Here is a 16,425-nt window from a genome sequence, read left to right as displayed (position 1 = left end):
CCAAAGCTGCCTGCTTGACCTGCCATCAAGCAAGCATTCTCAGCTTCTTAATTAAACTTCCAAAATTTTAATTCAGTTCTTCCAAACAGAGTTTTTTTACATATTCAAACTTTTCTTTCATAACAAAAGGCAAAAATCAAAAGAAATATGACATTTTCAGAGGAACACTACTGCTTTACTGTCCAGTGGCAAATAGTCAAGAAAATGTAATCATATTCTCATTTGGCTGTCTCAGCCCAAGTTTAACTTATTGTGATTTCCTTACTTCCTTTTTATTTCTTCTCTGGAATAAAAAGACACATCAGCTGTCTTAGTTGAAAAGTCTGCACAATCCCTTCTAGATTATTCTCCAGAAGATTTATGATATAAAACCATACTTCACAATCACACCCTGAATTGGGGAATGAGTGGGAGTGAGTGATAGAATTGAGGACCATTAATTAAGTAATAACCCTTATATAAGTCACTTTCTTGTTCTGTATAAATACCAATCATTTTCTTTTACATCAGTCACCATAATATCAGGATAAATTTTCCAAGGCACATCAGAAAGAGAAGGTTTGCTTACAGATCCTGCCATGACACTAAACAGTAGCCATCCCCAACCCAAGCAGCTGTAAAGTGGATGCATAGACTGCTCAAAGTCAGCTGGGGTACCCATCATAGCACCACCAGTGGAGATACCCTTTGATTGCTTTCTAATATTGATACTGAAAAGAATATCATGCTTTTACCACACATATGCTTTTACAATGAACTTACTGTGTCTTTTGGAAAAGAGGGAATCTGTTTCCAGGGCTCCAAAAGCAGAGGTTTCTCTGTCTTATCTTTACATCTCTTCTGTCCTTTCACTGGCCTTTCTGTGTTGGAAGCCCAGTTTCTGATCTTCATATTAACTTTATTTATGTGAGAAATGGTAAGAGGAAATCCTGCGATCATATTTTCTCAAACCCTTGTAAGAGGGGTATCCATACTTTAAAACAGCCCTGTCACTCAAGCCTCTGTGTCCTTGAGACCCATCTTCTCCCTCCTCCCAGGCATTCCTGCTCCTCTTACATAGAGTGGGATCACTATGTCAACAGATTCAGAAAGGAGAATTATGCTCTTGCTGTCTTCTGGCCTGAACACCTACCAGTGCTTTAGATTTAACCCTGATTACATTTGTCCCTAAGCATTAACATAGTGGTAAGACTACAGTCTTGCTATGCTCTCCTAGAAAACTGCAGGAAGGCGCTGACCCACGGGAGCACACCCACAGATTCAGGCACTAATGCACACAAAATGAAGTCAGGCAGCTGTTTTGGAAACTGGTCCTGCTCAGGCCCACTTGGAAGGCTGCTGGCTGTGGGTAGGGTGGTCTGGCCTCAGCTGCCACCTCCCTGGAGGAGCTGAGCTGGTGCGGACTGCCAGCAGCTCCCTCCCATTCTCTCTTATCTCTGCACTCCGTTTTCCCTCTGGCTGGGACAGGGCCTGCCTGGCTTTGCTCCACACTGCCAGAGAACAGCATGTACCCTCTCCAGTAGCCTTCAAGTGTCTCCCTGAGAGCCACGGAGCTCGGGTCGTGCTCCCAAGCAGCAGGGTAGCAGAGGACTCCCAGTTTACAACCAGCAGAACAGGTATTCTCAGATATCAGATTAGCGCTATAACTAAAGGCAACAGCAACAAAAGGGAGGAAGGAAGGTATTTTAGACAGAATACTGGGTGTTCAAATTAACCTGAAACTATCAATTACAAGGATGTTTTTTTCTTTTAAACTATTTTTTTTGCTGTGAGAATTAATGGAGGCAGACAACAATAAAAAAAAAAGAAAAAAGAAAAGGTAGACTTAATCAGAGGTACTGATTTATTTGCACAGTTGTACGTAATAGCTAAGGTATGTATGCTTTAGCTCACTTCCTTGGAGACACCCTGCAGAGTGTAGCACATTAGCAATATTTAGTTTACTAACATGGTGTTGCATTTTAATAAAGACATACAGACACTACTTACAGCATTTATTTCAGCAGAACTCTGCCTTGGCACTTTCTGAGAACAACTAGGACTACTTTTTAGATTGAGTGGTGTACATGTTTAATTTTCTTTTACTGCAAAACGGTTTCAGTAAAAGATAACTGGAATAAATTACTAACTGGAATAAATTACTAACTGCTTTAACAGTAATACTGACATGGCTTTTACTCAGAGCCAAAACTATTTGAAACATAAAGGTTTTATAAGGCAAATATTCAATTAACTGGGTACATTCCCTCACAAAGAACAGTATTTAGTTACTAGTCGATCTCCCAGTAACACATCAGCTAAAAAAAGCTATATTTTAAAAAAAAGCTATATTTAAAATACATCTTTTATACCTGTAAAATATAGCTGTGAACAATTAGTCTATTATTTGTTTATTAAAATTATGGTGGTTTTATTAAGACACAAAGAACAAAATGTGGGACATATTAAGAGAGTAAATGGAATTTTCTATTTACTCTCTAACTTTCTATTACTTAATAGAAAGCTGTCCTGTCAATGCCTATCAAATTTTCAAAAGCATAAAGTGATGCTTAAAAAGCATAAAGAAAAAAAAAATATTCAAAAGACAAAGCTTTGCTGATTAATAACTGAAAAAATCTGAAAGAAAATCATACAGAAAGATCAATATCACAGACTACTTCTACTCCTCTAAGCCTCAGAGAGCAGGGGAAACACATGAAGCATAACACAGCAGTCTCACACATGCTGCTACAAAGTCTGCTGCTTCCCAGGACACATCCCTAACAGTCAGCCTATTTATGCAGCAAAACTACATGTAAGCATCCCAAAATAGCTCACACAAACTAAAAACTTCATTTTACTCTCCAGCTTCCATGCAAGCTTTTTGTTATGATTTCTTACAAGGTATCTCTAACTGTAAGAATTGAACCTGATTGCTGAGTGGGTAAAAATTTATGTCATGTGTTACAAGAAGTATGAAAAGGGTTCTCTTTTTAAAAAAATTGTATATATTGTATTTTAAAACAAAAAAGCTAAATAATTTTGTTTTTTACTCGTTATTGTGCAACTCAGCAGCTGAACATCTTCAATAACCATGCAAAATCTATCAAATCAAAACTAAAGCCTGTGACTTTCTTGGGACATATCACTGTGTCATAATAGGAAGGAGAGCCTGAAAGAAACAAACGAGCCACATTACCACATTGCGTCGGCAGTCCTTAAGGAGCTGGTAGATCGGGATCTTGGCTTCATAACAATGCTCATTTTGAAAAATTCCTTTAGTATTACTAGCAGTCAGACATCAGTTGTCCTTAAGAAGCTCATTCTCAAAGTACTCAATTTCAAAGTATTTTTTTAAAATCCTCTGCTTTTTAACACCCTCCAAATCCTTCTTGTGAAAAAATCCCGGCTGTGGAGGAAGAATTCTAACATGCTGCAACTCCTTCCTTTTTCATGCTGAGTTTACTCTAGCACTGTGCTGTTCGGAAATGACAGTGCTTTTCTTTTCTGTCTTGTATTGCCCTGGGAGGAACTAGTCTATTTTGAACCTATTCTCCCTTCAGGTCACATGAGAATGAAGGCAGCTGAAAAGAGTCCCTATCTTTTTCTTGCAGGTTGATAACAACAGGTTTAAAGGTAAATAACATAAAAAAAAAAAAAAAAAAGAAAAAAAAAAACCAAAAAAAAAAAACCTACTTCTGGATAGTAAATGAAAGGAAAGAATGAATGTAAGTTACAGGAACATTTCTGAGTTTGCAGAGAAGTTCCACTTACAGACATTCTAGATAAATTTAGTCTCTGTGGAGTAAAGAAAGGAACAAAGATTTTTTTTTTATTCCAAGTCAACTAAAACCCTCAACCAGAAGTGTAATCCTTCCCTTTCTCTTTCTCCTAACACTTGCTTAGATACTGTGAATGAGCACTGTTGTTGAACTTAACAAACCAGAAAGTATTCCCTGTCTGAAAGGCATTCAGAACACTGTGGGGAAGTTAAGTAAAAATTAAATTCCTTGTTGACTTTGACTTTTAAAGTCAAACACACATACACATAGTGATTGTTATTAATCACTGAAGGACAAAATACCTTAATTGAAGAACTATAACATGACATCCTTTCTGCTGTACTGCATATATATTTTCCTGTTATAATAATTACATTAATAGTTTATGCATTACAAAAAAATTTGCATTTATAATTTCTAGCCAAAAAAATATCATAAAAGCTTTGAGACTTTATTCCTATGTTGATATATTTGGCAATTTCAGCATTTAAGAGGGGGAAATGTAGCAAACAAAACAGGCATTATATTATTTAATTTATAAATTTTTGCAAATGCTCTGTACTGTGTTAGAATTGGTTTTAAACTGAAAGAACAAATTTATTGCTGAACAAGTGTTTACATGCTTAACAGCCATTCCTTTTCACTCTCTACAAGTGTTGCAGTACATTATTTGGGATGGTAGTGCACTTAGGTAAATAATGAAAATAAGCACTGTAGATTGCATTTATAAAATTTATATGAACTATTATAAACAGATTATGCACAAAAAATAAAAAAAATTAATCAAATTGGAATGTGTGTAAGGCTCTCTACAACCTTTGGCTTTATTTTATAACAGTACAATAAATGCATTTCGAACTACACTGTATATCACCATGAAAGATCCTAACTGCCCTGGAGGTTTTTGCCAGTGATCTGCATATAAAGTGTTCCACAACAGCAGAAGGAATGTTAATAATGTTTCTTGCTCTGCATTCTGTTCTTCACGTTTTCCATGTTTTCTGGCACTTATCTCCCAAATACCACTTAGTAACTTGCAAAGGACCTTTTGTAGGGGTCATATGGAATCACGAAAGTTAGCTTCAATGAATAGAAAAGGCATTTGTGGTAAATTTAGCTCGAAGGGTCATACAGTCATAGGACCTTTAGTAACAGTTGGGTCTGTCACTGTGCAGGTCACACATATATGGAAGTGCACATAAATCAAGCCCAATGTTGTGAAACTTTTATTCCTTTAGCAGATGTAATAGGTCATGAAAAAAAAAATATAAAATAGAGATCCTTGACTGTTACAGGATACCTGCCTGTTTTAAAGCTGGGGTTTTTTTTAGTTTTCTTGATTATTTATTATTTATAAATATAATCATTATTCCAATTTTATATAGGGGAAAAAAAAACAAAACAGAGGTTTTGACGACGTTTTTTGCAATATCATACTGAACTGGAATATTCAAAGATTATTTCTGCTTTGCCACAAAGTAAATATCTCAGGATAGTCTGTTTTCAGTAGAATCATACAAGATTCTGCTTTTTACTTGTAGTTACAAGAAATAAAACTAGAAATATTCACATATTTAGACACTACTATACAATATAAATACACTCTAGTTGCAGGTACTCAAATAATTTGAGTCACTGTTTTTCAATTGCAATTCAGAAAGAAAGTTCTCATGGGGTCCCAGTTCTCCATCTCATTAATCAAGTACTAACACACACTGCAAACCTGCTTTCTTTGTTAGTCTCCATCCTCAGCTCTTTAGAAATAAACTACTGTTCTCCAGGTGCCTATTAACTTTAACTATTATGAAACATAAATTAAGCAACCATACTTCAAGTGGCCAAAACAGTCTTCAGGGACCAGCCTTAGAATCATAGGCTTCCCACGAAAAAGGGAACCAGTAGGAAAGAGAGCTTACAGTCCTCTAGGGAATATTAGTTTTATCTGAAATTCATCAGATAAATCATTCAAGTTGACTTTGTTAAAGCTAAAACAAAGGATCCTATTAATATTCATTATGAGAAAGGCCAACCTTTTTCTAGAGAGGTTTCTAGAGAACCCATTAGAACAAATTTGGCAGTTAACAACTTCTAATTCCTACATAAAATCTGTTGTGCTACAATTAACATCAAAGCAGATTTGTGTTAAGTTTTACATAAAGATAGGAGCATGTTAGTCCACTGTGCTCATAGAAGACAGCGTAGCATTTACTCTTGTATTTGCGATACAGTTAAATAATGAAAACTCTCAATTCCCATAATTTGAGGAATTAAGAGGAAAGCAATTAAGGAAAATTAAGAGAATAAATAGAGAAATGGCCATTGTTTAACTAGCTGATTTGTGCATGTAATCATGTAACTTAAAAAAAAAAAAACACTAACAAGCCCACATTTTTTCCTTTTTGGAATCCTTTTATTTTTTGTAGTGGCAGGAAAAAGGCTTTGGAAGAGAAGTCTTCCTGGGATGCCACCACATTTAAGGCAAGTGCTGATTGTATAAAAAAATAATGAAGAATATATTTAAAATGAATGAAAATACTAAGAGATGGAGATATTCAGTACTACTAAATACACTAATAATAAAAGTATCAAGAGAAGCAACAATCCTTTTTATCTGCATGTATAATCAACCAAAGTTTTAGTTGTATAGTTAAAAGATCTAAGGAAAAAAAAGATACAGAAATAAAACACCATTAAATGAAAGGTGTGCTGGATTCAGCCCACTTTGAGCATGCTTATATCTTAGTTACTTATCTTCAAAGTAGCAATTGAATTAAATCAGTGCTACAGTGCAAAAAATTGAATATTAAAATGAATTGCCAAAAGCATGGCTTAGGGAATGAGGACTGAGTGTTCTGTTCCATGGCTGGGAACATCTTTCTCTTGAGGTTATGGAAAACTTGCTTAAACATCCTGAGTTTTTTCTTCCTAGTTTGTGAAACAGGTATAACCCACATAATGCTGTTTATAAAGCACTTGGACATCAAACTGATGAAAAAAAGCATGCAGTATGTGCCAGGTTATTATTGCTGCTCTATGCAACCTGAAGAAATGAATTAATAATCTTAAACCTTCAGACATAAATAATGACTGGGCTCTTAAGTGCGGCGTTTGGAATACACATTACCAAATGAAAGCTACAAAGCAATCTGTTGCCTTTTGATATGCAATCTTAGTTTCACCCCGGGTATTTTTTCAAATAGGATAAGTAAAATTTCTTTAAAAACTTGGAGCTGGGCTCATTCACTCAGGCCTATCCCTGTTATTTCTTAGTTACTGTTGCTCACAGTTTGTATCTTTGATTTCTTCATATACACTTTACATTTTCAACATTTATACGAAATACAGTTTTCAATAAATAAAGAATACACATTTAAACTTGAAATCAACCTTTCCAATCTGCTGGAGTACACATTCCACTGTAGGAAACATTTTTTTCACAAACTACGCATGACATCAATTAGTTTTGTGAAACTCTTGAGTTGCACAGTGCATTCTAATTAATCCGCAGAGCTAGATTATCCTCTTATTGTCCTATACTGCACAACAAGGTGAAGGACAGGAAAGATTAACAAAATGTTCTTATATTACCTGCATGAGTGGGTCTGAGAAATAGTAATGTAGATACAGGTTCAGGAGACACATCTTTCAAAAACAAGTATTAAGTCAGAAAATCAGAGAAACAAATTTTTTACCCAGCTGCAGGTTTTGCCACTGCTCAGCATAGCAAGTGATTTTAGAAATATTTTTTTGTAGGGTTAGAATTCCAGAAAACTAAATTTTGCCATTCATGTCAAGGCAACAGCATATTCCCTTTTGGCTGTAGTTCTTTAGGAAAGAAGAAAAAGTTACACATTACTGCATAAGAGAAGAAAAAAATGTAATGATAACTAGAGTGTAGAATTCATCAGAATTAAAAAAGGAAAACCAAAGGGCACAGCAGAAATATGATGTATGTCACTGGTGTTTCCTCATTGTATCCACTTACATCTAGCTGCCTGGATTGAGCTACCCAACTTATAAATAAATATGGTTTATTAGCTCAGTGCTTGCAGTGTAAACAAAGTTACTATGTGCTCTACAAAGGCCTTACACAAAATCCAATATGCAAAACTCCTCATAGACCACATGGCAGGGAGGGTCTTCTGTAAGAATACCCAATTCTAGTACGATGCCTTATCTGAAGATGCTTGATCTCAGTTTCCTTTGAAGCTGCCAGGTGCTGCTGCCTGAGCTGTACCATGAACAGCAAAGGAGGCATGTATCATGGAGAGGCCTTACAGCACCTTGCTCCTTTCCACAGCAGTCAGGTTCTTGATACATGTCAGGCTGAAAACGTGTCCTTCTGCCTTTATCCCTGCCTTCTTTTACTTTGATTTAATCAGCTATGCAATTGGAGGTTAACAACCTCAGTACTAACTGACCATTGCTGGTCTGCATAGATTCCATTGCACAAATAAAAATAGAGCCTGTGCAAAGCTTCATAGCTGGAGACTCAAAAAGAAAATAAAGAGCTAATTTTTAGGAGCAGAGTGCTTTTTTTCTGAGGAATATTATATTCTAGGCAAACAGTGCCATCAGCTATGCTGTCGTCTATGGTTACATCTGTCATTAAGGTTGGAAAAAATGATGTCTGCTAATGTTGGATTGACACTGCATACCAGCAAATAGCCTAAAATTAAATACTACCCTACTTGAAGACTTTGGATTTCAGCTCAGCGAAGGCTGCCTATTGTGTCAGGCTGTTTTTCTTTTTTTTAAAAAAAAATAAACATAAAAATTTCCCCCAGATTGAACCATGGGTTTATCTATATTTATATATATATGAACACATAGACATATGAAAATATGAGTTGCATTATAGAAACATATTCGTTTTTCAGATCTAAATGGGTTTACTGCAGTAATACAGCACTAATTACAAGGTTAAAGGAAAAACCTATCAATGTTTCCATCAGACCTTCTGTTTTTGAACTACTTGCTCCACACAAACTCAGACTACAATTTCTTAGCTAAATAGTTGCTTAAAAATAAACATTGGTGCCTCATGCTCAACTCAGTAAGGAGTGAAGCAGTAGATATGGTTTCCAAAAGTTATATGTCAGCTTTGTTTGGCTAAAAAAAAAAAAAAGACTAACATTTTCTTCTTTTTTTTTTTTTTTTTGGTTTTTTTTTTTGTTTGTTTGTTTGTTTTCTTTTTTTTTGTTGGTTTTTTTTCCCCTAAATGAAGTAGGCTACCAGGAAAGGCAAGAGAGAATGGTATTATTTTACAAAGTTTTCATATTAATGTCTGGTCCTGGACAAAGTTACTCTTGAGCATCAGGCTTACTATCTGAGACCCATTATATATTTTAACACATGCCTTCTTTCATCATCATCTTGTTCAGAAGGATGGGATAGTGTGAGATTAACAAGAGAAGGTTGGAAGTCTCTTAGGAATACCACCATTCCAAGATTATGGCATATAATGCAAATATGCAATATAATATTATGCATGTATTTCAAGAGTACACACTGTTGCAAGCAAACACAACTTGCATGTGCAACCTGAAAATTTATACTTAAATTTTAAGTATATTAGATAGTCTTATTTAGTAAAGCATTTTTTATTTGTTTTTGTTTTTTTTTTCAATTTTGTCTTGTCTAGAACTAAAATCGAACATTAAGAGAAAAGGTGCCCACCCCAGCCACACATACACTAAGACAAATGTTTCTGTAACATTTTATCTTTTTTGGAAACAATCAACTTTTACTGTCAGAAAGTCATCCTGAAAGCAAATCCAAGGTGAGGTAACTAACATTAGTGTAACTGAAGAATTTTCTACAAAACAGTAGAGTGGATTTCTCCATGTCCTTCACTGGAAACTTGGCATCCACAGGTATGGGACCATGACCTGAATGAGTCAGACATGGATAAGACTCTTGTTTGGTAGAATGACATCATCCATACCTCTAAGTCCTTCAGAAAAATGTCAGGAACTAAAATTAAATCTAAATTGTTGATTATGTTGCAAAGCCTTTCTTGAAGAGAAAGTACACCTCTATGACACTTGTGTTCAAAAAAAATCCACTTGAATTTGTACAAAATTTGCTAGTCATGTTCCACTTCTGTTTTTGAGGTATGGAAAACTCCAAAGATTTAATCTGGCTTGTATGAGGTGAAAAAACACCAAACATTTTATATGAACACTCAAAAGTACAATATGTGTTTGATTTTTAAAGCAAAACTGTCTAACTCAAAATTGTAAGTAAAGGGAAAAAAACATGTATTTAAAAAAGTTGCAAGTTACTGGAGAGCTTCTATGAGAACAAATGAAGGTTACATTGAGAGTACATTACTTGTCATGAATTATTCACTGAGAGTTAAACAAGGCACACTAAGAAAGGAGTTTTCTCACTAGCCTTGAGCTGCCAGAGGATTGGTTGCTCATTTAAACTGGTCAGCTAGGCTCCTGCTAGAGACAGCTCTGATAGGCACTTGCTGGGATAGTCTGTTTCCATGATTCAGACATCTATTTTAAGCAGACAGAACTGCTCCTCTCAGCTGTCTATCCTCCTGTGGACTATGGCTTCCTGCCTATTTTATGTTAGAACCCTAGGTTTTGGACAATTCAAGATATACTTGATAAATCCTGTGGTACCAGGATAAAACCTATAATTTTATAAAACATGGGGATTGTAGATTTTTTGCCTCTCTACTCTCCTACTTGTAGCAGTTGAACTGAATGTGGATAGGATTTTTTTTTTTTTCCTTTTATAGGAATGTAAACTTGACAAATTCCATATTTGGCCTCACATCTTATCATATTTGGATTGTATGAGAGATGAACAATGCCAAGACACCACTGCACCAATTCATATTTAATGTAGTAAAAAAAACAAACCTGCACTTCTGATGTCCCCCCCTCCCCCCCTGTTCCTTCCCAGAGGAGGAAAAGCAAAGTAATCCAAAGGAATATCCATGTATATAGTACAGCAGTTATGCCTACCACTGAAAACTTGTGTAAGACCTACTTCTCCTGAATATTCAGGCATCTGGAGGGAGAGATACAGTATGTTCTGATTTTCACTGATTCTAAACTTCTTATCAGTTCAGGACTAATTTGTTAGATCTATCTGAACTATTTATTCTGTATTTATATTAATTTCCCCTTATTAAACAATATACCAGGCACAAGAAAACCATGTTGCTGTATTAATCCCAAAGAAACCCTCAGCAACACTGGCTGTAAATATCATCACAGATGACAGTAGCCAGAAACTTCATGTTCTTGTGGAAATATAAATGGCCTAAACTGGATGCAAAAATTTCAGTATTGCCAGTGCATTGCCATGGAAAATGTGCATCTTTCCTCTTTACCCTTCTACGAGTAAGAGATACTTTGTGCACCACCAAACATGTCACAACTTAGCCTATTATATGGATATCCACAGAGGAATATTTATATGTAGACCTCAGTATACTTCCTGTAGGATAGCAATTCTGAGACTAGTACAGTTTCACTTGATACCTAGCTAGTGTTTTAGTGTAGGTAGTCTTCTAATGAAGAAAATCAATCTATTTATTTTTCTTGATGATCTCTTTCAGTACTTGATTAGCAAAGCTATCTCTATTTTTAACATTGAATTCAATCCAGCTAACTTCCTTCTAGATATATGCTGCTGTGATAAATGAAGAAAGAATCTCTAACTAAAATAAGATGTCAGGCATCAAATCTTCCTCTTTCTTTATTTAGTGTGTTCTGTTTTTTAATTAAATGGTGTTCATCAACTTTACAACATATTTCCTTAAAAAAAGAAAAAAATATAGAAACATAGAATGGCTTGGGTTAGAAAGGATCTTAAATATCACCTAGTGATAATTAATATTTAATATCATTACATATTCCAACTCTTCCGCCATTGGCAGGGACATCTTCCAGTGTCCCAGGCTACTCAGAGCCCCTTCAAACCTGGCCATGAACAAAGCCAGGAAAATGGCATTCCAAACTTCTCTGAACAACCTGTTCCAGTGCCTCACTACCGTCTGAATAAACAATTTCTTCCTAATATCTAAGCTAACTCCCTCATTTTTTTAATCTTAAAACCATTCTCCCTTGTTCTGTCACTATCTGCCCCTATAAAAAGCTGTTCTCCTTCTCTTTTCTAAGACACTTTAACTATCAGAAGGCTGAAATGTGGTCTTCCTGGGGCCTTCTCCTCTCCAGGCTCAACAACCCCAACACTCTCAGCCTCTCTTCATAGAAAAGGAACTCCAGCCTGCTCTTTATCCCTGTGGCCTCCTCTGGACTAGCTTCAACAGGTCCTTCCTGTGCCAGGGCCCCCAAAGCTGATGCAGCACTGCAGGTGAGATTTCACCAGTGCAGAGCACAGAGGCAGAATCCCCTGCCCCTCTCAGCTGCCCATGTTGCTTTGGATATAGCCCAGGACACGTTTGCCTTTCTGGGCTGCAAGGGTACAATGCTGGGTCATGTCCAGCTTTTTAGCACCGAGATCCTACAAGTCCTTCTTGGCAGGGCTGCTCTCAGTAAGTTTTCCTCCCAGTTCTGCACTCACATGTAGGACTGCTCTGATTGTGGTGCAGCACCTTGCATTCAGACTTTTTAAACATCCTTAGTTTCTCGTGGTCTCGGTTCTCAAGCTTGTCCTGGTGCCCCTGGATGGCATCCCATCTTTCTGAAGTGTCACTTTCTCATCTCCCTGCAAAGGTACTGAGGGTGCACATGGTCCCACTGCCTCTGTCACTGATAAAGATAATGAAGAACCAAAGTCCCAAGACAGCCCTGAGGGACACCACTCATCACTGGCCTCCATCTGGGCACTGAGCCATTGACTGCAACTCTCTGACTGCATCCATCTCACCCTTTCCTTATTTTATCCTTAAAATCCAACTTCAAAGCTCCAGTTTGGAGTTTGTGGTTCCATGTGGAACTGTGTTTAAAGCTTTCAGAAGCCCAGGCAGATTACATCAGCTGGTCTTCCCCTTTTGAGCATTGCAGTAGCTCCATCACAGGAGGGCCCAGAAGTTGGTCAGGCTCTTTTGGTCCTGTTCTATCTTGGTTAACTTCCTAGTCTTCTATGTATCTGAACATTGCTTCCAGGAGGATCTATTCCATGGATATAGAGAAATCTAAATTGCAACAGTTCTTATATGAAACAATTTAATTTATGCAGCATGTCTAACAGAATGTGTTCACTCTCGGTTAAAACCATATGGCCTGTATTTCAGTGTGTTTGCACAAAACCTACAAAAACTAGAGTCAGCCCTTTTCAACTACTGTCAGCATTTTACATGTAACTTTGAAGGGTGGTTTTTTTGGTTTCTATTACATTTCTAAGGGAGAGTTAAAAAAATAAAACAGACTGGGGTGAAAAAACACTTCTGAATTCTTTTTTAATTATTATCTGAGATTACTTATGAAAGTACAGAAAAAAATCTCTAAGACTATGTGAAAGCTTACATGAAATTTTATTTATAGAAAATTTCAGAAACATTTATTCTACAAATATTGTAAGTATATAGTGTATATATTATTGTAAATAATATAAATATATAAATATAATATATATATAAATATATATAATATAAAAAGTGAAATCTCTTTCTTTTATAATAATTCACTATATTGAAAATTCAGAAAATTTTGTATTTTATATTGCAAACTGTGCTAAAGACAACTACTGACATTAAATGTTGGCTATAATAATATATTCTTTTAGCTTACATGTTCATACACAGATATTTCATAACTTCTAATTTAATTTGAACTAGCATTCAAAATATACTGGCAGGTTTACAAATCACAGCTAGATGCACATTACTGTCTCTGGAATATGAAGTTATAAAATGCTATATAAAAATAAATGGAATTTATTTTTGCCATTTAAGGAACTTTGTATGTGTAAATAAAGTCAATCTTGCAAAGTCAATCCAGCTGATCATCATCCAGATAAAATTACATTTAAGAGAGAAACTGGCAGAGATTTTTTTTTTCCCTTTTGCTTCAATCCATTGTGTTCTGTTACTTTGGACAAGAACACAAATAAATTATTCACTTTTGCCTTTTACAACTTTAAAAAAATTCTTGGCATCTAAAACCTTTCTCAGTTAGGATGCCATTTTTACAAAGACAAAAATGACCTAATAGGCTGCTTTGCATAAAAAGTTCTCAATCTAATATATATTGCACTGACTGCAGGAGAAAAACTAGGATTTTTTCAATGTTTATTTTAAAATGTATACAACAGTGTTGATAAATTTAATAATGTTATGAATATTTGGAGCTTAGTTATCCCATCTCATTTCTCCAAAGTCATTGAAACAGAGTGTTGGAAGTTCTCCTGGTTTGCTTCTGCACTGTGTTTTCCTTCTAGCATAGCAGCTTTCCCCTTAAGCATTTCCTTTATGACCCTTGGCCTGATGGTTCAAAAAATTATGAATCAAAAAATTAAAAATTAAACCACAAAATGGTTCTTAATTTTAGAGAAAGCTCTGTGCAGAAATCTTTATTCTGAAAAAGCTTACACTTATAGTGACCACTAATTCTGGCAATATTCTTTCTCAGAAAGGCATCTGAGGAAAACAAAAATCTCAAAAACTTTCTAATGATTTATAAATTTTTAACTACCTAGAGCAACAGAAAAGTATTATTTCTAACTCAAGTAAATGAGAATAGCCCATTTGAAAAGCATGACTACTAGAATTATGATCACATTTCTCAGCTTTGCAGTTCATGAAAGGTTCATATCCTCTTGTCTGAGGATGGTTTGTTTTTTTTTTAATGGTTTGGTTTTTTTTTAATACAGACCCTCTGCATACCCAGTCCTATAAAATGAAGCAGTAGGATCTGTGGCTGAGTTGGCTGGCAAAGACGTGCCAGGCTGCACATCACTGGAGGCTCAGAGGTCTCAGGGAAGAGGCTGAGCTCTCAGGAATGCAATGTGCCTTCAGAATCTACTCATTCACAGCCTTGGTAGGGATGGCCACAAATTTCATAAACATAGGCCAGTACGTATTTGTCAGTATATAGTTCTTAACTTCAGTAACAGTATCTTAACTGTCAGTATAATTGTCAGTATCTTAACTTCTAAATTAATTGAATTATTTAATTACTAATATAATTAAATTAATTATATTTGTCAGTATCTTCTAAAACAGTAAGGATGTTAGAGAAGGATTGGTTTTGTTTACAAAATAAAACAGGCTAGTTCTGTTTTTCTAGGATTTGAATAAAGCTTTTCAAATATGTAGATACTGACAATTAAACCTGTATTGCCAAAATAAGTCAGAGTTCAAATATGCTAATGTTCTAAGTTCTTAATCAATGAAAGACATTTATAGAATACGTAATTTGTAGAACATATAATTTACAGAAAAAGATATCTCTTAAAAGTGATTTGACAGTGCTAGAATAAAACAAACCTACAGGGAAACAAATCAAAATAAAACAAAAGAGCGCTGAAGAAGAAAGAGATGCTGAGAAGGGAATAAATAACAGATCTGTGAAGAGCAAAAAGAGAGAAACAGCATCTATAGAGTAGAAGGTGACCAGTGGATGGTAAGGAAAATATAACATTAAAAATAACAATGAGTATGGGATTCTGTTAATTTTAGTGTCCAGCAAAATGACACCTTTCAATTCCCTGCCTTGCCTTTTGCATCACACTGAGGGATGAGATGCAACAAAGCTCCTCTTATTTTTGACCTTCCTCCATTGCTTCAGAAAGATGATTCTAGGTTGCAGAACTTGTTTTTTATGATTTACACAGTTTTTATGATGATGTCGAGTGCAGGGGATAAAGTATACTACAGTAATGAGAATCCATGGCTTTTCATTTAAAAAAATACATATTAACTGAGATAGCTTTTGAGATGCATAGCATTCTTGATAGATGAAAAAATTATACGTGAAGAACCTAACTTTGTGGGTCTAAAATTTTTGTCTTTAAGCTCTATCAAATCCTTCTGGCTTGTCTTTTGTTGATTTTTTTTTTTTTTTTGGAGAATGCCATTTTAAATAGGCCTCCTTCAACTCTGTAAACCCCTTATGGATAAGGGTTTTGCAGAGCATTAGAGATAAGAATAAAAAAAATGCATTGGAGCTTAAGAATAATATGAGTAACTTCCCTGACAAAAAAGTTCTCTTCAACCCTTGTCAACAAACAAAAATCTTAATGAAGAAAACCCATTGAACATCAGAATAGTTAAATCACTTTTCTAAACAATCTTTAGGCCTCTCCTGTAATACAGACATCCTTTCATCATTTATGTATCCTGGTTTTGGTCTAGTTTTAGCTTGAACATGAAATGTATTTAATCTTTTGTCTCTAACAGTATGTAACGAAATTAGTAACTTGCATCTTTCTGTCCTGTAGCTATTTATCCACAGATATATGGTAATTATTAATCTTCAGTAATTCCAGCTTGTGATATGGACATTAATCTCTGGTTTAAATTAGAGCATGCTTGAGAGCTCCACATTCGAAGTTATCTCGCTTCAGCTCTTTTAAGAGGGGCCCTCTTGATAAGGCAGAGCAGCTACAATGGAGTGACAGAACCTGTTGCTCCTCCCTTGGTAGGTGTATCAGTCAAAAAAGTAATAATTTCTCCTTGAAGTGGAAAACATGGCACATATTGCAAATATGTATATTTGCATATAAGTATACT

The 16,425-nt window shown here is 35.4% G+C and overlaps 1 protein-coding gene across 4 annotated transcripts in view; it reads right to left on the bottom strand.

The window, feature by feature from the left end:
* The window catches only part of PDE4D (phosphodiesterase 4D), a 313,752-nt gene that overhangs the window by 127,067 nt on the left and 170,260 nt on the right, over nucleotides 1–16,425 (bottom strand). Inside the window, exon 1 of one of the 4 annotated variants that reach the window (XM_058864347.1) lies at nucleotides 3,179–3,526. The exons of the other annotated variants lie outside the window; for them this stretch is intronic. Within the exon in view, the coding sequence (XP_058720330.1) occupies nucleotides 3,179–3,243 (65 nt within the window). The 5' untranslated portion in view covers nucleotides 3,244–3,526. Of the gene's footprint in view, nucleotides 1–3,178; nucleotides 3,527–16,425 lie in introns of those variants that run through there. 4 annotated transcript variants of the gene reach the window in all.

The sequence above is a fragment of the Poecile atricapillus genome, chromosome Z (assembly GCF_030490865.1).
Source record: "Poecile atricapillus isolate bPoeAtr1 chromosome Z, bPoeAtr1.hap1, whole genome shotgun sequence".
In the NCBI taxonomy this organism is placed as follows: domain Eukaryota; kingdom Metazoa; phylum Chordata; class Aves; order Passeriformes; family Paridae; genus Poecile; species Poecile atricapillus.
The sequence above is the reverse complement of the archived record's forward strand: the minus strand, read 5'-3'. Positions and strand labels throughout refer to the sequence as shown.